The 23,411-nt window shown below is 42.2% G+C and overlaps 4 protein-coding genes across 4 annotated transcripts in view; all 4 read left to right on the top strand.

Annotated features, from left to right (window-relative positions):
• LOC118404574 (MICOS complex subunit MIC27-like) overlaps positions 1-3,240 on the top strand; it is a 4,704-nt gene extending 1,464 nt beyond the window's left edge. The window contains exons 3-6 of the mRNA XM_035803749.1: positions 158-283; positions 846-900; positions 2,072-2,167; positions 2,914-3,240. Of these exons, the coding sequence (XP_035659642.1) occupies positions 158-283; positions 846-900; positions 2,072-2,167; positions 2,914-3,026 (390 nt within the window). The 3' untranslated portion in view covers positions 3,027-3,240. The remainder of the gene's footprint in view (positions 1-157; positions 284-845; positions 901-2,071; positions 2,168-2,913) is intronic.
• Positions 3,241-8,717: 5,477 nt separating this feature from the next.
• Positions 8,718-12,780, top strand: LOC118404428 (ficolin-2-like; the record flags this gene model as incomplete). The annotated part of the gene is made up of 6 exons (XM_035803500.1): positions 8,718-8,924; positions 9,373-9,526; positions 9,818-10,153; positions 10,469-10,780; positions 11,437-11,538; positions 12,689-12,780. Coding segments are annotated over 6 exons (1,203 nt in total), but the record flags the coding sequence as incomplete, so codon positions are not given.
• A 1,797-nt stretch (positions 12,781-14,577) lies between these two features.
• On the top strand, positions 14,578-19,313 carry LOC118404427. The gene is made up of 7 exons (XM_035803499.1): positions 14,578-14,607; positions 15,101-15,248; positions 16,092-16,343; positions 16,940-17,137; positions 17,891-18,079; positions 18,458-18,730; positions 19,118-19,313. The coding sequence occupies exons 1-7, from the start codon at positions 14,578-14,580 to the stop codon at positions 19,306-19,308; spliced, it is 1,281 nt and encodes a 426-aa protein (XP_035659392.1). The 3' UTR covers positions 19,309-19,313.
• Positions 19,314-22,725: 3,412 nt separating this feature from the next.
• The window catches only part of LOC118404426 (glutamate-gated chloride channel alpha-like), an 18,975-nt gene continuing 18,289 nt past the window's right edge, over positions 22,726-23,411 (top strand). The window contains exon 1 of the mRNA XM_035803498.1: positions 22,726-22,807. Within this exon, the coding sequence (XP_035659391.1) occupies positions 22,726-22,807 (82 nt within the window). The remainder of the gene's footprint in view (positions 22,808-23,411) is intronic.

Genomic DNA, 23,411 nt, shown 5'->3' with positions numbered 1-23,411 from the left:
TAGTGGTGTTTTTCACCTCAGAAAGTCTTTCTTGTTCCTAATGACTGTAATACATTGTATGTCCGTAATGCATCACTCTGCTGTTCCTAATATAACATGCTGCTGTTCCTTATGTCTCACACCACTGTTCCTAATGTCTCACACCACTGTTCCCCAGCTGCCCATCTATGACCAGCCCACCGACCTTGAACAGTACACCTACATCGAGGAGGATGTCGGCTTCCTGAGGCAGCACGTGTCAAAGGTCAGACAGGCCGTGTGGACGGGGTTGGACAAGATGGAGGTAGGGGTCAAACTCGTTTGATATCACGGTCTTTACATGTAGGTAAAGTTCCATAGTCCTAGAGGCCTTACCTAGGAGCAGTGGATTTTTATCAGGGAAGAACGGACGCTAAACCGGATAGTGAGTGAGTGAGTGTGTGTGTCTGGGGCTTAGTACTAAAAGGTAGAGAAATCACTGTCCTTCTACCACTTTTTACCTCAACAACCGAAGTCAGGTACCTATTTTTACACCTGGGTGGAGTGAGGAAAGTCTTCTTAAGTGGTTGATTTACACATAGTCCTTGACTTGAGGCTGTACAAAGGGGTTTGTGAGGGTTCCATTCCCTTTCTGAACCTGTACATAGGGGCAATGTGTTGTTATCCACTGTGTCTAGGTTGCGGTATTGGTAGGTTGAGCCCATCCCTCTACTTCTACCGCCTTTAACCCCCCCCCCCCCTCCCAACCAAAGTCAGGTCCCCATTTTTTCACACCTGGCTGGAGTGGGAAAAGACGTGTTAAGAGCCTTTCACAAGAACACAACTACATTGCCAGTACTAATAGAAACCATTGGTCACTATTGCAGGGTACAAGAGTGTATGTTGTTGACAAATACAGAATTGCAGAGAAGAAAACCACAGGTGAGTAATATAATTATGTAGAATTTTCTTTGTTTCAAATCATTCTTGTCTCACTTTTCAGAAGCCAAGGTGTTATTCAATTTATCAAAAATGTTTAATGCCACTGATGGGATGGAGTTGGAACAAACAACTTTTGTCTTATGTTTGATCTATTCAATGTTTTGTGATTTAGATATTTTATGTCTGTATACACCATAGTTAGTCCCCGATGTTCTGTTCCATCAAGTAAAGCTTTCATCACATTTCCAAACCAAGGCCCATGCAGCCAGGCAGCTTTGGGAAACAAAAAGTATGATATAAAACTTAAAAGACAACAAATTGCACAAGATATAAAGAGAATAGTCGTGGGCATTGTTTGTGCATATTTTTACGTATACATTTCTATGGCATGGCACCAGTTTGAAAATGCGACTCGACCTAACTGATGTTAGTGTTAGCATCTGTATCTGTATCTGTATCTATATAGCCGGTATAACCGCCCTTCGGCGTAACACACCAGCTTCTGTATCTGTATCTATATAGCCGGTATAACCGCCCTTCGGCGTAACACACCAGCTTCTGTATCTGTATCTATATAGCCGGTATAACCGCCCTTCGGCGTAACACACCAGCTTCTGTATCTGTATCTATAAAGCCGGTATAACCGCCCTTCGGCGTAACACACCAGCTTCTGTATCTGTATCTATATAGCCGGTATAACCGCCCTTCGGCGTAACACATCAGCTTTGTATCTGTATCTATATAGCCGGTATAACCGCCCTTCGGCGTAACACACCAGCTTCTGTATCTGTATCTATATAGCCGGTATAACCGCCCTTCGGCGTAACACATCAGCTTCTGTATCTGTATCTATATAGCCGGTATGACCACCTTGAAGTTCGGCGTAACACACCAGCTTCTGTATCTGTATCTATATAGCCGGTATAAGCGCGCCCTTCGGCGTAACACACCAGCTTCTGTATCTGTATCTATATAGCTGGTATAACCGCCCTTCGGCGTAACATACCAGCTTCTGTATCTGTATCTATATAGCCGGTTTAACCGCCCTTCGGCGTAACACACCAGCTTCGCAGGCACGCGGCGCGGCAGCATGATGTTAGTGTTGGCAAGGAGCTTTTATCAATCTCCTTGGCGTTAGGTATGCAGCACTAATGATATGACTTTGTTGCAGATGGACTGGAGTATGTCCAAAGTGAAGAAGGGTTCTTCCCACGGCTCGGTGTGATCACACTCTCAGGTCTGACAGGACTAGTACTGGGGGCCAGAGGTAAGTTAACTATGTTAAAGTGCTTTCAATATAGGATTATTCATCACTACCTGGCTACAAACAGCTCGACGCCAAGGAAATCAAATTTAGCAGAAACAGACCAGTGTAGTTGTTGTGTTGTTCGTCCGTCGAGTCGACGAGGACCGCTTTCGTTATCATCTTGTCCATCATCTTGTACATCTTGATCAGTGTAACAACAAATTTTTTTTAATGTTACGCTTTGTCTTCTTCTGTTAGAGTTAAAGTCTTAACCTAAAACTCACTCACTCACTAAATCACTATCTGGTTTATTGTCTCACTATTGTTCTCCATCAGGGAAGACTGAAGATAAACATTAATTTTGTAAACTGACAAATGTTATCAAGTACTGTTTTTCATTTCCTACTCTACAGGAGGTTTGATTAAGAAGGCTGTATACTCCACCACTCTTGCTGGAGCTGCAGCCTTCCTGTACATGTGTTACCCTAACCTGTACACTTCTGTTACTAACTACTCTGTTTCCTACTCTACAGGAGGTTTGATTAAGAAGGCTGTCTACTCCACTACTCTTGCCGGAGCAGCTGCCTCTCTATGTTACCCTAACCTGTACACTTCTGTTACTAACTACTCTGTTCTCTACTCTACAGGAGGTTTGATTAAGAAGGCTGTATACTCTACCACCCTTGCTGGAGCTGCAGCCTTCTTGTACATGTGTTACCCTAACCTGTACACTTCTGTTACTAACTACTCTGTTTCCTACTCTACAGGAGGTTTGATAAAGAAGGCTGTCTACTCCACCACCCTTGCCGGAGCGGCAGCCTTCCTGTGTTACCCTAACCTGTACACTTCTGTTACTAACTACTCTGTTTCCTGTTACTAACTACTCTGTTCCTACTCTACAGGAGGTTTGATAAAGAAGGCTGTCTACTCCACCACCCTTGCCGGAGCGGCAGCCTCCCTGTGTTACCCTAACCAGGCTGTGGCCATCTCCCAGAGTGGTTACCTCAGAGTTAAGGACTTCACACTGGACCAGTACAACAGCATACGGCAGGGGGGCAAACCTAGGAGTAAGGTGAGGCTGTCAATCTGTCATTCAATCAATCAGTCAATCAATCAATCAATCAATCAATCAATCAATCAATCAATCAATCAGAACCTCAGGGTGAGGGACTTCACAGTTTGGGCCGTACAACAACATACGGCAGGGGGGCAAACCCAGGAGCAAGGTGAGACTGTCAATCTGTCAATCAATCATTCAGTACCTCAAGCTTAGGGACTGTACTATCCCAAATGTGCTCTATCCCAAAAGCGCTTTTAGGATAGAAGCACTTCTGGGATAAGCCTGCATCCTAAATGTGCTTCTATTCTAAAAGCGCCCTAAGTCAGAGCGCATCCTGGATATCCCAGACGCGCTTCTTTGTCGCCGTCAATCATGGTGATTGACAGGACCGCAAGCGGTGATTGTTTCCATATTTGGTTCGACCTCGCGATCGCGAGACGTCGCGACAGTCTACTTGCGATAATTGCGCTGAATGCTGGCTGATGTGCGAATTCCACCATTTAGAGTCATTTATTCAAGACATCTTGTTTCTGAAATAAAAGCATGGAGGGACTGAATGTGATGATATATATCTGCAACAGTCTTTTTAGTTAGTGATGAAATTTCTCAAAGCCCTGTCGTACTGTATAGTAGCTTTTATTTCTCCTTCATGGATATGAAAAGAAAAGATGACAAATCTTCTAATGGAAGTTATCTTTATTGCAAGTTAATGCACAGAGGTAATTATACACTGCTGAATACAATGTATACAGTGTACACAGATAATGGGACATTTATCAAACTTAATTCCATGCAGATTAAACACTATTTTGTCCTTTTGATTCTCACTATATGATTTTCATCAATCTAATTGTGCATGGAAGACACAGAAAGCAATTCTCAATAGTGCATCCCAAGATGTACTACAAAATGTACCATATAAAATGTATTACAAAATGTACCATAATAAAACATGATGACAGTCAGTGAAAACGTCCAGCTGCACATTGATCAAATCCCCAAGCCATTCAGTTCCCAGGTTGTATTCTATCGCAAAAGTGCTTCTGGGATAGAAGCAGATGTTCGTCTAACAAGAAAAGTATCTTGTCGTCTATCCTAAAAAGCGCTTCTGGGATAAAATGTGCTGTATCCCAAAAGCGCTTCTGGGATATCCAGAATACGTCGCAAGCGAAGGAGCGCATTCTCGATATCCTAGAAGCGCTTTTGGGATAGAAGCACATTTGGGATAGATCTGCATCCAAAATCTGCGTCTATCCTAAAAGCGCTTCTAGGATATCCAGAACACGTCGCAAGCGAAGAAGCGCATTCTGGATATCCTGAATGCGCTCCTGTCGTAGGCGGCCGACATCTGTCTTCTCCTGTGCAGGTTGACTTTGTTAATGGTTTCCTGAATTTCAGCTTCTGGTTTTGTTTCGAACTATCGAACCGGAGATAGCGATACTACCTCGGTGTGTTGGGTCCATGCAGTCAACACGTCACGAGAAAATGGCAGCGGTCACTTCTGGCGATTGTTTACACCAAAGTTTCCATATTTAGTTCGACCTCGCGACACCTGCCGTAATCTACGTGATGGAAATACGCAGTTTATAAAGCAAGCGCTGAACCTAGATTTTACGTGATTATGTGAGGGTTAGATCGGGCCACGGAGTCCCCAAAACTGATTTGGTTTTTGCAAACTACGTTGATTTGGTGTAAGTATATGCGATCTTCTATCACAATCAAACCCGGAAGTGACCTCGTGGGAGAACAAAGATGGCGGCCTCAGGTTGACTACGAAAAATCACATACAAGATAGTCTCCGCCTCCTAAGACACTAAGCTCCTCCCACAAGTGCACGTTCTGGATAAACACGCCGGCTTATCCTGAATGCGCTCCGACAGAAGCGCATTCAGGATATCCAGAATGCGCTCCTCGCTTGCGACGTGTTCTGGATATCCCATAAGCGCTTTTAGGATAGAAGCACATTTTGGATGCCGGTCTATCCTAAAAGTGCTTCTATCCTAAAAGCGCTTTTAGGATAGACGACATTCTAGGATGTAACAGGGACTTAACATTGGAGCAGTATAACAGCCTACGGCAGGGGGGGGGGGGGGGAACCTAGGAACAAGGTTAGTCTGTCAATATGTCAATCAATCAGTCAATCAATCAATCAATCAGTACCTCAGGGTTTGGGATCTAATATTGGAGCAGTACAACAAGGGGGCAAACCAATGGGGCAAGGTTAGTCTGTCAGTCAATCAATCAAATCAATCAATCAATCAGTACAGAAAGTCATTTATTCAAAGGGTATTCTGTTAAGTTCATACATAATGTATCTATATATAATTGATCTGATTTCAAATTTCAGCCCCCCAAAAAAGCGCTGGAGGCTGAAGTTGTGCCATCAGCACCTGAAGCTTCTGCACCTGAAACACCTGCAGCTGAGGAATCTGCACCTGCGGCAGCTGAACCTGCAAAGGAAAAGCCTGCAGTAGAGGGTGACTTTGGACAGTCGAACCCTGAAGACAAGGACATGTACACAACGAGAGGCGGTTAAAATAAGTTATGATAATGATGAAACCTTCAATGATTAAGAAGTGACGTTTAGATTGCAAATCAAACCTGTTACATGAGTAACAAGACTTTTACAGGACTTTAACTTCAGGATAATGTAGATTCATTATAAACTGCAGCAGTTTATAGGGGAGCTGCTAGTCACTGCCTAGTAAAAATCAGTATCAGAATAATAAAAGCATGAAGGGTCCACATCCAGTTCTGCATGGCTATGTGATGTGTAATATGTACCTTTCAGTTTGGTAAATACTGTAATTCCTGATTTTTTCACTGTACTTTTATGTTCACGGTTTTCACTGTGACGACTGTAACGTGAACTTATCATTACAGATAACAAATAATTCACATACTTTTTTTATGCGCACATGCTGCCATCGTGAACATTTAGTTCCGAGAACAAGATAAATTTTGTCAGACCTTGAAAGTTTGGTACCGAGAAGACAAAGTGAATTACAGTACTGTAAATGCAGAAACTTTCAAGGTGGTTTGATTTTTGCTGTTTACGCAGTGGCCGCTTCATTGCTTAACCACCGCAAACAATTTTCCATGGCAGTAAGAGACTACAGTGCATGGTGCTACCGCAAACTTAAAACCACCCCAAAAAGTCCATTTTCCCGCTAACGCGGAATTTAATCCCCGCAAACTTAAATGCATTTACAGTAATCTCAAGTAGCCTCAAAACTTGAACATTTGTAGAAAAGAAGACAGTAGAAATATAAGTGTTGGTATGTTTTGTGTTTTACGAAAATGGAATGGATATGTTTGTATTATGAAAGAATTCAATATGATAGTGATTAAAATAAACTTGTGATGGCCCATACTTGTATCTCAGTGGAAAGTGTTGTTTTTGATATCTATTCAGTTAACTACATACATGTAGGTATTTAATGCTAAAATAACACTTATTGTGTCATCGTGGCATGCATGTATTTGAAACTTGAAATGAATATCAAATATGCAAAACACCATATGAATTTTCCTCTTTTTTTTATTCAGGATTTCCATTGTGCATGTGTGTGTGTGTACATATGATTGTTTTACATGTACATGTATTGGTCTTTTTAAAATTATGACTCAGACATTGCTTTGTCCTTTCAATGCTTATGAGGGACATTAATTTTTATTTGTCATAATCAAAGTCAATCATGACTTATTTTAGCTAGTTGTTTCTAGGGTCCGAGTGAGGCCCACTTTGTAATGTCTTCATAAGAAAATTGGGAAATTTCTCATTAGTTTGAGTCATGTCTTGAGACACTATGAGATCACCTTCTCAAGAATTATGCTGGTCAGAACTTGTTTTATCTAATGTTTAATGGATTTCGTTCAGTTTATATTTATTTCATCATGCTTTATGTGATATCCTGGTACATGGTGGTTATTTCAGTGAGCTGTGCACAATGGATATGGATTTTCAAGAGTGTTAGAAGATCACTAGATCTCTGGACACTTGTCAGTTGAAGTCTGGTTCACTGGTATACAAAAAGCTGTGACCACCCCCATATGGCACACCTATGTCGTCACGTGAAATTTATAAAGGTAGAGAAAAACCATTCCAAAGGGCCATTTTTTTATTGAAATTAATATATGAAAAGCATATAACTTTCCTATTCATGTATATAAGTTATTATATCTTAATATACACAATACTAAATTTGTATGTGTATTCTCAGAAAGAGCAATACGTCATGCCATCTCACTAATGATGGGCATGAAATAGAATTTGCCACGGGGTATGAACTCCCCATTGTTAGCTTGGCATGCAACAGTTGGCAACTACACTAGGCATCATCAAACTTTCAAATTTCATTACTCAATATGGCCATTAATATCCCTGTACACTTATTATGCTCTATGGAGTTGTTAGGCCCCAGACACGCGTTACTATCCAGAGGATGTCTGTATAATTTCCCCTGGGAATATAGGTGCTCACTTCGCACAAAGGCTTGTTACTAGTGCTGTTCTGTGCAGGTTATTTTGTCGTATTTTCGGCCGCGACGTTTAGGTCAGCCGAACAGGCAAGAACATGGCCAGGTTGGGTCTAGGCTTGGCTGTTGCCGTTGCGTTTGCCATTTTTCTAGTCGACTCTTCTGAACCACCGTCCGGTAAGAAATGTTTTCTGTACTTTATAAATGTGTCGAGTTTTGTTCCATTATTGTGCGAGTGTTTGCAGCTTTTGTTAAGATCTGTTTGTAATTTCATCCGCCATTTAGTTTTAAAAATTGTCCTGTCTAATAGTTTAGAATTAAGCCAATGAGTGATTCTTTCTCTTGTTTGGCTTGTTTCAACCATGATCGATCCGGATTCAGTCTCTATGTTCATTGAATAATCTTCAGTTTTATACAAAAATATTGCAGTGTTCCATGGTGTTAATCACAAGAACTCGAAGTACTCAAGACTTTTTTTTTCAAGTCGGGTAACTCGTATTCACATTGGTCGTTTAGATTTTTGTATCTTTGAATTACACCTTATTAATCTGAAAAGCATTTCATAGCTTGCTTAGTTTAAGGAAGCAAAGTATTTGATGTTGGCCCTAACCTCAGTGATCATCGGGCTGTAAAAGTGCATTACATTGATATCTTATGAAATATAGACTCTAGCCACAGACTTGCGTCGCTGTACAACAAGACTTTAGACACTTAGTTTGTCATGATGGGTACTTAAGTTAATATTAAGGATGTTGTTAATAATTGTCAAATCAATAATATCCCATATCCAATAGGACGGCGCTCTCGCTGTGCTCTCTCTGCGACATAGAATTTGACAGATCGCTCAACAACATGAGAAAAGAAACGATTTTTTTTACACTTTGTGCGTTTTGCTGTCCTCTCAGTCACACTTTTACATGCTGTACTATATACCCAGTATGAAATCAGAGGCTACACATATCATATTTAGTTCGCAGTGAGAGCGCATCGCGATCGCCGTCTTTTATATCTTGAAAAATGTTGACTTTTCTTGTGTCCTTCTGTAGGAAGGGTGGCTCCCCAGAACTGTGCGGATCTGTACATTCTCGGGGTACAGGAAAGCGGCACGTACTCTGTTGGCTACCCGGAACCGTTCCAGGTGTCCTGTGACATGGACACGGATGGCGGCGGGTGGACGGTCATACAGCGACGGCAAGACGGGTCGGTGCCGTTCGACAACACCTGGGACCAGTACGTGCAGGTACGCCAAATAACAGTTACTTATAGCCTCTACCAGGCTCCGCGGATCGATGGGCAAGTAATGGAAATTGGCCAAGTAGACTGAATAGTATGCCAGGGGACTCGGCCGGCAATATGATCCAATAGGCAAACCAAGGTCTATTTTGTTGGAGTACAGGAGCTAAATATTTAATCTCTAGGCAGATGTACCGGTGGCATAAGGAGTTTAGCTGGGTGAGAAGTGTTTTGAGCCCTGGTGGCTCAGAACACTCCTTGGCCAGCTAAACTCCTTATGCCACATCTGCCTAGAGAAGCCTAGAGATTACTAATATTGTCTCTTGGGGGGGGGGGGGGGAGGTCCCAAGTGCCGGAAAGTTCGATCCGTAGGTCTCCTTTCCTGTTAAGGATGGGGTTGTACATTCTTCTCGTATATTGCCTCTCTAACTCCCCTTTCGAACCATTACTTGCAGGGATTCGGGAACGTCAGCGGAGAGTTCTGGCTCGGACTGGACCGTTTACACCGCCTCACCGCACAGCAAAGTCACGAACTGTACATCTCTCTGGAGGACTGGGAAGGAGAGAGTATGTTCGCGAAGTACAGCGAGTTTTCTGTGAGAGATGCAGGTATGTTTACCTTTATCCGTGGGGTAACTTTTATCTGTCATTTTTAAAAACATGGCAGTTAGATGTATCAAGTCAACGGACGGTGCAACATTTTGAAAATAACTGCAATTTTTGGAAAATATTGCGATTTGAAAACACCGCCTGTCGATTTGGTATCCCAAATTCATTCATTCATTCATTCATTCATTCATTCATACATTCATTCATTCATTCATCCATCCATCCCCCCCCACACACCCATCCATCCATCCATCTATCCATCCATTCATTCATTCATTCATTCAAATGCAGAAAGCACGTACACGGCTACAGTCAGTGGGTACAGCGGCAACGCCACGGATAGCATAACGTCAAACTACGACAACGGGCGGTTCAACATGAACAACCAGAAGTTCAGCACCAAGGACCAAGACAACGACAACAACATTTACAGCTGTGCGGCCGTAAATGGAAAGGGTGGTTGGTGGTACCCGCCAAGCTGTGGTTACGCCATGTTAAACGGGCAGTATCTGGCCGGATGTAACGCCAATTGCGAGCATGCTCAAGGCATCGTCTGGAAAACCTGGAGGGGGTACCGTTACTCATTGAAGAAAGTAATGGTGATGATCAGGCCTACTGATTACCCATGTAAGTGTGTTTGGTACATCATTTGTGTCAAACGAATCAAACGAATCAAATACTACAAGACAAGTACTTGAAAGACGTTACATTTGCCATAGATTGCAACAAAGATTGGAATTTTGTAAACATGCGTTAATGAAATTATCATTTATTAACTATTGGTAGCCCCACTTTTGATATACAATTCCTACTTTCTGACCTCTCTATTTACCTCCTAAGCAAGGAACCTACATTTCGCACCTATTTAGTCGAAGAGTGATGCTTACTAATAACTAAAGATTTTAATAAATAACAAATTTTTTTCTTCCCTCTACACTACAGGGTGTCCAAAGCCAGGCTACAGTCGTTTTAACGGGGTTTGCTACAAGCACTTTGCTGGGGGGGAGACCTACTTTCAGGCCAGAGAGACCTGTGCCTCAGACGGGGGACTGTTGGCCATGCCGAGAGACAGCGCGACCAACGACTTTATCGTCGGACTAGGAAACGGAATCCACTGGATCGGCCTGAATGACATCGACACCGAAGGCCGTTGGGTGTTTGAGGACGGACAAACCCTGGAGTCAACAGGCTTCTGGGGAATCGGCGAACCAAACAATGTGAACAATGAAGAAGACTGTGCTGCCATCGGGTATAGTGGGTCTGCGTGGATTGATCTGCCATGCAGCCAGACGCATCCATTCATTTGTCAACTAGATCACGGTATGCAATATATCGCCTTACAAATATTATCATAATTGATAACACCATCGCACTAAAATATTCCTTGGTTCAGCGCGCATTATGCCAAATGATATCATATTTACCTGCTCGAATTGATAACTTAAAGGCAGGGTGGAGTTGAATAGAAGGAAAATATCACAATTGTTGTCCTCTCCTCTAGTTTTCTTTCATCGTTTTTTTTTTTATTTCATTCTGTTTCTAATCTTTATTTTTTCAATTATTATTTGCTTGCGAATGCTTCTCTTACCCCAACCCTTATTTCATGCTACTTGTCACGAATGGTGACATAGCCTAACAATGCAACGTACAATGTACCCCGTGTTACATTATGGTTCATTATTGGGCCTTTTAATTATTATACGCGACATGTTCAGTGTTGCCTGGAAAAAGGTGAACTATATTTTCCAACACTAGAAATAACTTTTTGTTTTGTTTTTAGTGATACAATGTGTCGTACGTGCAGTGCTAACTCCTACGATTAGACAGGGAAGTGATCAAACTGAAAAAACAATGGATGTGAAGATGCTACAATATAATTCAACCCATTCCATTGTACTTATTTTTGTCAGGAAGCTGTAAAAATGGCGGAACAGTAACCCCAGAGGGGTCGGGCACTGGGCTGTACTCCTGTTCGTGCCCGGCTGGATGGAAAGGAAAGTACTGCGAAGAAGGTGAGCTAGCAGTTTATGTATACGTGTGCTATAGTGGAATGTTTTATAATTTCATACTTAGTAATAACCGCAACTACTTTTGAGGTCACCTGAGTGGCGCCAAATTGCAGCCGCTCCAGACCCTTGTCACAAATATCAAAAACTTGTATTAGCCCTTATCATTATGTTAATTATGATGTTAAGTCATTCTATACATCTAATTTGTACTTTGTGTAATAGTCGTGGCCATACATTGTACCATGTACAATTGTCGTGCAAGTTCTTCTATATCCTCGCCTATTGTAGTCTCCTCGCAATTCAGCCCCTGGCCCGCACAATGACAACAATAACAACAACTTTATTGCACAACAATTGTACAAGGTACAAAGTAGTACATTTACAGGTACACAACTGTGGACGAGTTAGAATTTCTAGAATGCACTACAAATATCCAGCTGGAATATACAAAGATTTTTTATTCAGACGGCGTTCTGGCTCATTCCCCCTCTCGTGTGAAAGGAAGAATACAGCATGTAATCCTGGTAGTATTAGTGTATTCCTTGATGATTCACTCACTACCAGGATTAGCATTGATTGTTCCGTGTCATGCAAGGGTTGGACATTACGGGATGCCATTAGGTCTTATTGCTGATCTCCAGAAGAATATTTGGCTTTTTGCATGTTCAGTTTCGAATATCTTCCTTGACACTGTCTACCCATCTCATCTTGAGGTGGCTAGGAGGATTCTGACCCACTACAGACAAGTTCATGACCTTTCTTGGCCAATTGTCAATACTCATGGGTCATTCTTTGCACCAGGTCATACCAGCGGAGTCTGTTGTACTAACTTGTGTGCAAAATGTCACGGAGGTTGTGTTAACCCTTTAGCCTACACCTTATAAAAATTCTGTATCTGACAGATCAAGCATTCTGTAACGGAAGCTTACAGAATGTTTGATGACGACTGTTACCTGTGTACCAATGCCATTTCCTGTGTAATGATAATACCTGCTTATGAATAAATTATTGCTCACAAATTACCCGGCTCGTCTGTTGTGGAAACAGCCAATTCATATTTCCAAGGCATTTAGAAAATGACACTCTTTTATTTTGTTGTGAAGCGATTTCAGGACATTCTGACATTACTTTGAAATATATTTCTACTTTGCAGGATTAAAACTTTACGCTGGCAAAGTTGATCTGGAAGTCATCAGTATTCGGTTCTTACAATTCATGCCCAAACCTGAGTTAGTTAAAGAATGACGCTTTAAGACTTAATGTACTCCAGAGGAGAGTGTTCCATTTCTGCTAGTAATATTTTTCTGAATCCCAAAACGTAATTGTATCGGCCACTTGACATTGAACTTGGCCAGTGTTCATAAAAATGTTGTCTTTTAGAAAATAACACTCTTCTCTGGAGTGAAGAATGTCTTAAAAAGCCACAGTATTTAAGCTACAGGTTATTGTTTCTCTTCCCTGAGACTACACGGTGTAGAAATCACTCTTTCCACATGTGCTTTTTCACAAGACATCTTAGGGGTAACTCCTCTCTTTGTCTTCCAGCTTGCCATGGTCCACTTGGGATGGAATCTGGAGCCATACCTGATGAACGCATCACCGCATCGTCAGAATTTAACGGCAATTACAAGTCTCACTACGCTCGGTTAAACAAGAACATGAAGGCGTGGCGAGCTGAAAATAACAACATCGGGCAGTGGCTGCAGGTAGGGATATCACAATATTAATGAACTTAACATATTAGAGATACTGACAGGTGTCGGCTCACAGTTAACGTTGGGACATTGACTTCTTTTCAATTCCAACATTTGTCTGCCCATTTGACCATATACTGTAACAGTTATAACACAGACTGACACTATACTCGGGTATTTGTTCGTCTGTGACGGTAAATCAACATTATGAAACAATTTTTAAAACTTTATAACCGTACACAAAAATAAAGCGCTTACCAACAATTAGCTTTCGAACTTAAAAATGATCAGAGGACTGATCAAAAGCTTGTTGGTAAGGGCTTTATTTTTATGTTTGGATATAAAGTTTAAAATTGTTTCATAATGTATTACGCTCAAGTTCACCTATAGTATATCGATTGTTTTGTTTTCAAACAGGGCTTGAAGGGAATTATCAAGGCGATGGAATATTATGTGGTGGTTTCAAACTCCTAAAAATCTCTATACTTTCAAAATATCGCAGTTTCTAACCTTCGTCCGTTGACTTGATATCCTCAAATGCCGTTTTGAAAAAAGTGTAATTTGAAACCACTTGATATCTCTAACTGATACTCAGAGTCTGTTAAAATAAACGGATATAGGTATCCTGCGTACAAAGGTGAACTACGGTTACAGTGTAAAATAGAATCGTAGTATTCCAATCAATACTCCAGGATAGTGGCTGGAAAGGGAGATCTATTCGAAGCTATTTTCGTCTATGATGTGCATTATATTGCGTGACAAATTTTTCAGGTGGATTTGGGAGAAGTGAAGCGACTGACGGGCACCATTATCCAGGGACGTGGCTGGTACGATGCGTGGGTGACGTCATTCGCACTACAGCATGGCATAGAGGAGGACAGTTTGGAGATCTACAGACACAACAATGGCGAAGAAAAGGTATCCCAGACACTGACATTACGTATATTTAGTACTTTTCACTTATTATCATCATGATGGAAGCTCATGTGTGTTTATCATTATATAGTAAATTGCCAAACTTCCTTCCAACGCGCTCTGATCAAATTTTGTATTGATTCTAAAGAATCAATACTGATGTATTGATCAATACTACAGTTACTGTTATATACAGTATTGATCCTGAACGTGGTGACAGTGGTCCGTGTATACTTTGTTGTTGGAAGAACGTTAAACTTTAAACTGTACTTTTCTCTTTTATTTTTCCATAAATATTTGGAAGGAGAACATTTGAACTGACAGTCCAGCTAATAAAGAATTGTTGCTTTATTTTGTAATTAGTGATTTGGTTGTTGTCGGTGCTCAAGTACAACTTATCTCTGCATTGACATAACAATAACAGTTTGAAGACATGTCGTCTTTTACTGACGATAAAAGTGTGGTGGGTTCTTTAATGACGTGCTCGAGGTGTGGCTCTCCTCAAACACAGGAACTTCATCTAACGCCATATCCGAGTTACGTCCCTAACCTAAAGTAGTCAACCATAGATGCTTGGCCGGTCGGGGCTTGAACTATGATGTCCCAAATGGAAACCAACCAATGACGATATAACGCTAGTTCACCATTATCCGTGGGGTAACTTATATCCGTCATTTTCAAAGACATGGCATGTTGATGTTTCAGGTAAACGGATGGTGTCTATAAAATTTGAAAATTAACTGCGATAGTTTGAAAACATTAAATAATAACTTTATCGCACAACAATTGTACAAGGTACAAAGTATGGCTTCTACATAACTACAGTTCTATAGCTAGAATTTAAAACACCGTCTGTCGTTTTGGTGTACCTAGATGCTCTCCCTTTAAAAACAACGGATATAGGTTACCCCAAGGATAAAGGTGAAGCGGAGTTAACTCCTGTACCTGTTTTGCAGGTGTTCCCAGGTAACACGGACAAGGACACCCCCGTAACCAACCTGTTGGACCACCCGGTAGACGCACGTTACGTGCGGTTCTACCCTCTCACTTGGCAGTCTGAGTGGATCAGCATGAGGGTCGAGCTCTTGGGATGCAATAGAGACAGTAGGTTTCTTAAAAAGATATCTGTAGTATTAAGATCAAATAAATTTCATAACATTCTGTCAAAATGTAAAATGTGAAAACGTCACACACAAACAAGCATACACACACGCACACACACACACACACACACACACACACACAAACACAGAAAAACACTCACACTCACACACACAATGTGCACACACACACACACACACACATGTACACACAGACACACACACACAGAAAAACACTCACACACACACACACATGTACACACACACACATATGTACACACACACAGACACACATACGCACACACACACACTGACACGTACACGCACGCACACACACATAAACGTATTTTACACCATGTTTGATGTGATTTTACCTGCGTGACTAATGAAATTCCCGTGTAAGAAAAGACCTGCTTGTGAATAATTTATTACTCACAAATTTCCCTGCTCATCTATTGTGAAAGCATTAGCGCATAGAGGCTGTTTATTTTGAATTTACGCGTCATTTAGAATATCAATAAAACCCTTTGTTGACATCTATTAGACTTTGCTGGGTTTAAGATTTTTTCTTATAAGGTTTAAGATTTCTTTTTAAGGCTTCCAACCAAACTCAAATTTATCAAACCCTGTCCATGCAATTTGTCAACTCTTGATTAAATAATAATAAATTATAATGATACATTTAACTGATGATATTTGTTGTATACCCTGCCAATACAGGCTGTTGTAATACAATGAAAATATGGCATCTACAGGTACATATCTAACGTTACAGTTCCAATTTTTGTAAATTTAAACATGCTTGTCAAGATTTGTAGAGTTGTTATACATATTTTCGTTTGTCCAGCATCCTGCACAGAAACAAAGGCCTTCTACAACAACGACTCGTGGCGCAATTATGCATTTGACTTGCAAACCGTCTTCTCACCCGTGCGCCAACCTGTTGTGTTCGAGGCACGTAGTGAGGGCCGGATTCACATCACTCTGTCTGCAGAGAACAGGTTCCTTGGTGTTGGTCAGCAATATGAGGTTCACATCGGGATTGACTGGAATACCAGGTCGAGCATCAATCCAAGCTGGAAAAAAGTAAATACATCAGGTAAATACTCAAGTTGATTATCTCCAACAAAAATGGCGGCATAGTATTTGGTGTGTGTGTGTGTCTCAGTGCATGTGTGTGTGTGTGGTGTGTGTGCGTGTGCATATGCACCGTGGCGTATGTGTGTGTGTCTGTGTGGGTATGCTTGTGTGTTGGAGTGTGTGTGCGTATTTGTGTGTGTGCGTATTTGTGTGTGTGTGTTGGAGTGTGTGTGTCTGTGTGTGTGTCTGTGTGCTTGTGTGTGTGTGTGTTGGATTGTGTGTCTGTGTGCTTCTGTGTGTGTGTTGGATTGTGTATCTGTGCGCTTGTGTGTGTGTGTTGGAGTGTGTGTGTCTGTTTGAATCTGTATTGTGTGTTCATGTGAATGTGTGTGTGTGTGCGCGTGTGTGTTTCAGCTCTTGTTTGTGTTGTGTGTGTTGAAAGACGCTTCCTGACGGCTGACTTTGGTTCTGCAGCTGAATTTCCGGATTTTGTATCTATTGTCTATAAACTCTAAAATGATGGGAATTGGATACAGTGACAGTGTTAACTCATGCTTGCAGAATTGGCCCTAGCCTTGTTCTATCAAACATTATTCCATTTCTATCCCCATGCAGGTATTCTGTCGCCAAACGACTTTAGACGCTTCTGGATCTGCTGGAAAAGGGGGAACAACAACATGTACATAGCGGTGGGGAGAGATGGAGAGACTGAACCGTTCATGGCAACAACCGACAACAATCCCAAGGAAATCAACTACGTGGGGTACGGGGCAAACGACCCGAATGGGCAGTTCCGGTTTAACTGTGCACAAGGTAAGATATTCACAATATAGAAGTTACTCAAACAACTCGGAATATTATTAAACTAACTCGTCATTGCCACAGATTCGGGCGATAGTTTTTTAATATGCAACTTTCCCGAATGCGAGAACATCAACTTTGTTGACTATAGGAAACCATTGGAATAAGGGTAGGTTTGACTGTGCGATATAATTAAGAAAAGATAGTCCAAGATACATATATTGCTTATTGTTACATAAGTTGATTCTATGCACAGAAAAGCGACGTAACACCTTTCATAAGCATAGGTTATCGAGGTCACATTGCATATACATGTAGTAAACGAAATCAAAATGAAATACGGAATTTAACATAATTTGTAGGTGCATTTCATATATAGTGGTACACAATGTGTAATAAGCCACTTCTTTTTTTTTCGAGGTCGTTCAAAGCAAGGTCAAGAGACCGTTTCAAGGCAATGAACTAAGAAGTAAAAAGAACAAAGAAGGAAATAACTGTGCACGGAGATAGCGGCAGAAAATTGTTTTGAAGGCTGATAAGTTGTAGACAGGAGGGAAACAAGAGTCGTCAAGAGATTTCCATAACTTCGCTGTCCGGGACTGAAAGAAACTGTTGCTTTAGAAGGACAATTGAACAGTTCTTATGATAATAAAGAGTTAATGACCCGCCCTAATGTGGACACAGTGCCTTAATCTAAGGTCGGTTCCTATAACCACCAAATAAACGACCGAGCGTAACATTCATTGTTTTTTTTTCTGCCGAAAGACTTTACAGTGTGTTCCGAGCCTCCAACTCTTGCCCACACTGCCGAGTCTGCCCCAGACTGTACCTGTCCCTACTGGCCTGGGAAGATCTGCACGTACAAGTGCATCATGAGATCCAATGCCGCAGGGAGTTACGTCACCAGGACATGCGGCACTGATGGAGAGTGGGAGGGAACACAGCAATGTCAAGGTGAACATCACATCTATTTTTTTATTGTAATCTTAACGTGTGTGTAGTTAAAAGTTAAAGTTTGCCCATACATCTAAGATGCGTAGGGTGGCGCCCATCTCCACTTCGAAGCCCTTGGGCCACACATTTGTGCAAGTCACTACAGCAGGGGGCAGGTCTGCTGGTAGTGATGTGTGTTTAACTTCCATACTCTTCCTCATTAGTGCTGAGTGCTAAGCAGAGAAAGTAGCATGTACCATTTTGAAGTCTTTGGTATGACTCGGCCGGGGATCGAACTCACGACCTACCGTATGCAAGGCAAACACTCTACCCACTCGGCCATTGCACCGGTGTGTGTAGCCATCGATATAAAACTCTGTGCACTTTCTCCCATCTCAGAACCTTGCGACAACTGGACGGTCTGGTTCAACCGAGATGGCTCGGGTGGGAGAGGTGACAGGGAACTCCTGTCCCACCTCTGTAGGGAAAACCCCGGCCAGATCTGCCCCCATCCCACAGGAGTTCACGCCCGCGTCGTCTCCACCCAACAGGAGGCCTCCCTCACCGGGGAAACCTTCGTCTACTACGACACAACAATTGGCTTTTTCTGTAACAATACCCATCAGGCGGACGGGAGCTGCTTGGACTACGAAGTCCGCTTCTGTTGTCCAGGTAGGTTACTGTTTTCTTTGTGTATAGACAACAGAAAAGATGGACGACATCAGAAAATGGACAGGCAAGTGCAACATTGAGAACACAAAACTGAGAAGGGTTCCGAAAACCTGGTTGTCATACTATCTGTACGTGGTTCCACAAATATTTATGCCCCCAACAACTTACTGTGACCAAAGCCTAATAACAGAGAGGCTGGTGAAGGAGGCTAGTACAAATGAGTAGACAGTATGATTGTACTCTACTCAGCTTCGCTCTTAAGCCTCCAGACGCCTGGCTAGTATATCCATTTTCTAGAATATAAAATGATAATTGTTATAAGAAGATTTTATTTACTGTGACTCTACACAAATGTATGACAATCAACAATACGTTTTTTGCCGAAAGACTTTACAGCGTGTGCCGAGCCTCCAACCGTTGACCACACTGTCGAGTCTGGCCCAGCATGCACCTGCGAGAGATGCAGGTACAAGTGCATCACGGGATATCATGACGCAGGAGGTGACGTCATCAGGACATGCGGCCCTGGCGGACAGTGGGAGGGGACACAGCAATGTCAAGGTCAACATCATATCTAATATTTCATGTCATAGTCTACTAATCAAACTTATACATTTAGTGCGCTCAAGTTACATAATATCGAGTATCTCAAATCGATAGACTTACCCTGTGTTTTCTGCGTGTTGTATGCATAAAATCAGAGAACATTTCCCTCAACTGTGTTGTTGTTCATTTTCAATTTGCAGCCCAAACTACTATAGCCCTACCTTCATCCACGGCTATGACTACACGAACAACGGCGGTAATGACTACTACAGCTTCTATCACTACTACTACTACTAAAACTACTGCTACTTCATCTTCTACTGCAATTACTACTGCTGATACTACTGTAGCTACCACTACTAACCCAGCTACTACTGCTGATACTACTGCTACTACTACTACATCTTCTACTGCTGCTACTAGTGTAGCCTCTACTATTGATTTAGCTACTACTGCCGCTACTTATGCTGCTACTTACACTGAATTAGCTACTACTGTTGTTACTACTACTGTAACTACTGATTCTACCACTTTTACACCTTCAAGCACTGCTGCTTCTACTGATGCAGCAACTACTACTGAAACTACCACTACTGATGCTACGGATGCTACTACAGCAGCTGCTACGTATACCCCATCCCATCCTGGTACATCTCATGCCACAAACAAAATCACCTCGTCGTTAGGGGCAAGGTCGCCAACACCGGGGGAAAGCACTTCGCGATCGGAATCAGCGTCGGTACCAACCACAGGAGTTTTCGATGACACGGTCCTGCCAGAAGTGGAGGAAGAAAGGAAGACCGTCTTGAAGAAGATGTTTGAAGACGTCTCGGCGTTCCAGTCGGAGCTGGCGAGCGCGGACAACGCGACACAGGCAGAGTGGGACGGATGGAGATCCGGACAGCGCATGCCCGGAGGGTACGACAGCAACGCCAGCCCCCAGACAGGTATGCTGCAGGTCGATGAAGGTTTAAGTATCCAGGTACTGTAAATGCATTTAAGTTCCCGGGGATTTAATTTCGCGGTAGCGGGAAAAAGGACTTTTTGTGGTGTTTTAATTTCGCGGTAACACCATAGACTGCAATCTAATACCATGATAGAAAAATGTTCGCGGTGGTTTTAAGTTCGCGTTAAAGTGGTTACCGCGAAAACCGCAAACGTTAATCCACCGCGAACATTTCTGCATTTACAGTAATAAGAGTAGACAGCAGTTACTCATACCAACTGGATATGATTTTGGAAACACTCAGACGTTTAAGACAGAACCCACTACCTTTCGTCAGTGACCACTGAAGTCGTCATCGACGAAAGATAGTGGGTTCTACCTGAAGTGTCTGACCGTTTGCTAAATCATATCCAGTTGCTTGAATAACTGCTATTTGGCGTAGGTATGTGGCGGTGTTCTGTGTAACGGTAGTCACCTTTGTCCGCTCAATTGGTAACCTAACACTAGTTCTTCTTTATCTGCAGGATAACCTATATTCGTTGTCTCTAAAAACAGGGCAAGCAGTCCTATGGATGTCGATGGATGGTGGTTTTCAACTGTAATATTTTGAAAATATCTGCAATCAGAAACCACCTTCCGTCGATATAACGGATATAGGTTAACCCTGGTAATAGGTGAACTAGCGTTATATTCGTTTTTATATTTCCAATGTATTGCAGTTTGAAACCATCCTTGATACCTTCTTTTTTTTCATTGACAGGAGAGAAACTTGAAGTGACATCGACAGTGACGATTCTTCACGTTGGACCTCTGTCTGAAGAGCACGCGGTCAGTATCTTATGATATCCATTGCACTTGTTTGGTCTCGAGCAGAAATTTCATGACATTTTGTGGGAATATAGACCAGTGTCATGTTCCCACCGCCTTTGGACTCCCCTCCTATTCCCTGGCCTTCAAGCTATTATCAAGCATTATTATTATCATTAAGCAGTACTTCAAAATCAGAGAAATGTTTCCCTCATCTAGTCTCTTTTGCAGACAATTTCTAGCAGAAGTGCTGATTCACAAATTTCTACATGGGCTAAGGTTCTCAAATACCAGAAACTCCCTTACTTAGGCATTAAAGAACTTCAGCCCATTTTGAAAATCAGAGCTTCCTAAGGAGGTTAAAAATTATTGACTTGGGTTGTTATTATTGTTTACAGAACCTGTCCGTGACGGTACAGTACACCATGGCCTGGGTTGACCCCCGTCTCCGTGGCCTGTCCACCAGCTGGACACCCGTGCCGGCAGCTCTGATGTGATTGTTGTTGTTGTTGTTGTTGTTGTTTACAGAACCTCTCCGTGACGGTACATTACACCGTGGCCTGGGTCGATATCAGTGCCGGCACCTTTGATGTAATTGGTTGTTGTTGTTTTTGTTGTTGTTTACAGAACCTGTCCGTGACGGTACAGTACACCATGGCCTGGGTAGACCCCCGGCTCCGCGCCCTAACCACCAAATGGACCCCAGTGCCGGCAGCTTTGATGTGGGCGCCTCCTCTGGCGTTCGGACCGGCCGTGCGGAGGGCTGCTGACGTCACTAGGAGGATGAAGAGCAAGAGAGGGAGAGGAGGAGACAATCATGACATCAGCATGTGGCTCCATCCGTCTGGAATCTTAGTCCACAAACTGACGTGAGTTTTCTTCTTGTATCTGCTGACCAACACGTGGCAATCCTGCCCTGTTGCTAAGTTGTGACTGAAATCACTTCATGCTCTGCAAAAGATAAAGACACTTGTAAAAACATCCCCAATGTTTATCTATATACTCTATGATATCTATAAAACAATTCAATATATAAAAGGGACAATCTTTAGAATCTTAAGAGTCTTTCAGAAAATTTCTTCAATATTCCTCAAAGGACAACAAAACGGGACCTAATTGTGTTATGTGTATGAACCACTTACGATATATGTAATGCTATGCATATATATCAAAGGGCTACAGTATTAGAAGTACGAGTGCTCCTTATGCCAACAAGGTAATTTCCCCCTCCACAGGAGGGCCCTTTACCTGACGTGTGTGCCCGGTATGGCGAGGTATCCCATGGATAAACAAGAGTGTAGCTTCAAACTTCATGGATGTAAGGATATTCAATCATTCTTTAAATTGTATCATGAAGCAACTATTGTACTGACTCTATCTTGTACTGTATGTATACTCTCAGGTAGTAATTATGTTTATTTGATGTTTTCTGAGGTGGATTGTATTTAAATCTTCATCATCTGCCAAAAATTCTATTATTATTGTTAGCACAATTATCATTTTGCTCATTATTATTACTATAATTGTATAATGAACATTTTCTTGTATCGCAATAAATTGTATACTTTATGTTCTAACGCTGGTTCTAACGTGTTGTTTTAGCATTACTCTATCGGTTTCTTCTGCAGACAACGGGCTGAATTTCCCCCTCCAACCGGCGAAGACCCTCAGCTCCCCCGGCCCCGTCACCACCGACATGACCGCTGTCGTGTCTCAGTTCGAACTGACGGGACTGACAGTCCAGTCTTCAGTACAGCAGGCAGACAAGACTGAGTCAGGTGAGGGCCAAGATTTGATCTGTATCTGTATTGCAGAGCATACAGTTTGCATCTTAAGGCGCGATCACATAGGTCGTGCGATCGTCGTACGATCGCTAACTTCGGGCATTTTGGGGACAGTGATGCATGTGTCCGACATAGTCTAGCTGTCTAATGCTACACAAAAAGCTGTTTTGGATCTTCTGTTACGACCTGCTTGAAAATCCTATGGCATCAAAAAAATCGTACGACGATCGCACGACCCATGTGACCGCGCCCTTCGGGCCAATTTTTGGTCAGTTTGTTGAAATGAAGAAATTAACGAAATTATGCTCTTCTGAATAAATTGGTAGTTTGTTTTACCAACTATAACGTAAGCTATGAATTAACTGCAGTGGTTGTTACATTCTTTATGCTAACTTGCAGTAATATATCGATGTTCTGTATTAGCCTGTCATCCACTGACCGGCCATGTCTGAATTTTACTTCCATTACTGCGTCTTTTCCCCCTGACATACATGTACAGTGTCTTGATGTTTGTGGCAGGTAGCGTTAGATGGAAGGAAGGAGTGATGCAGGATAGGGTCCCCATGAAGCCCCGTTTACAAATCAAGAATTTAGCTCG

Source organism: Branchiostoma floridae, chromosome 17, assembly GCF_000003815.2.
Source record: "Branchiostoma floridae strain S238N-H82 chromosome 17, Bfl_VNyyK, whole genome shotgun sequence".
In the NCBI taxonomy this organism is placed as follows: domain Eukaryota; kingdom Metazoa; phylum Chordata; class Leptocardii; order Amphioxiformes; family Branchiostomatidae; genus Branchiostoma; species Branchiostoma floridae.
Note: the sequence above shows the minus strand (reverse complement) of the source record. Positions and strands in the feature narration are given on the sequence as shown.

What these genes read in the sequence shown, in the direction of transcription:
- LOC118404427 (XM_035803499.1), top strand. Translation starts at nt 14,578, where the DNA reads ATGTCGTCTTTTACTGACGATAAAAGTGTG. An exon ending in GAAAAAAGTAAATACATCAG is followed by an intron (nt 16,344 to 16,939) that starts GTAAATACTCAA and finishes ATCCCCATGCAG; the next exon opens with GTATTCTGTCGCCAAACGAC. An exon ending in CCGGTTTAACTGTGCACAAG is followed by an intron (nt 17,138 to 17,890) that starts GTAAGATATTCA and finishes TTCTGCCGAAAG; the next exon opens with ACTTTACAGTGTGTTCCGAG.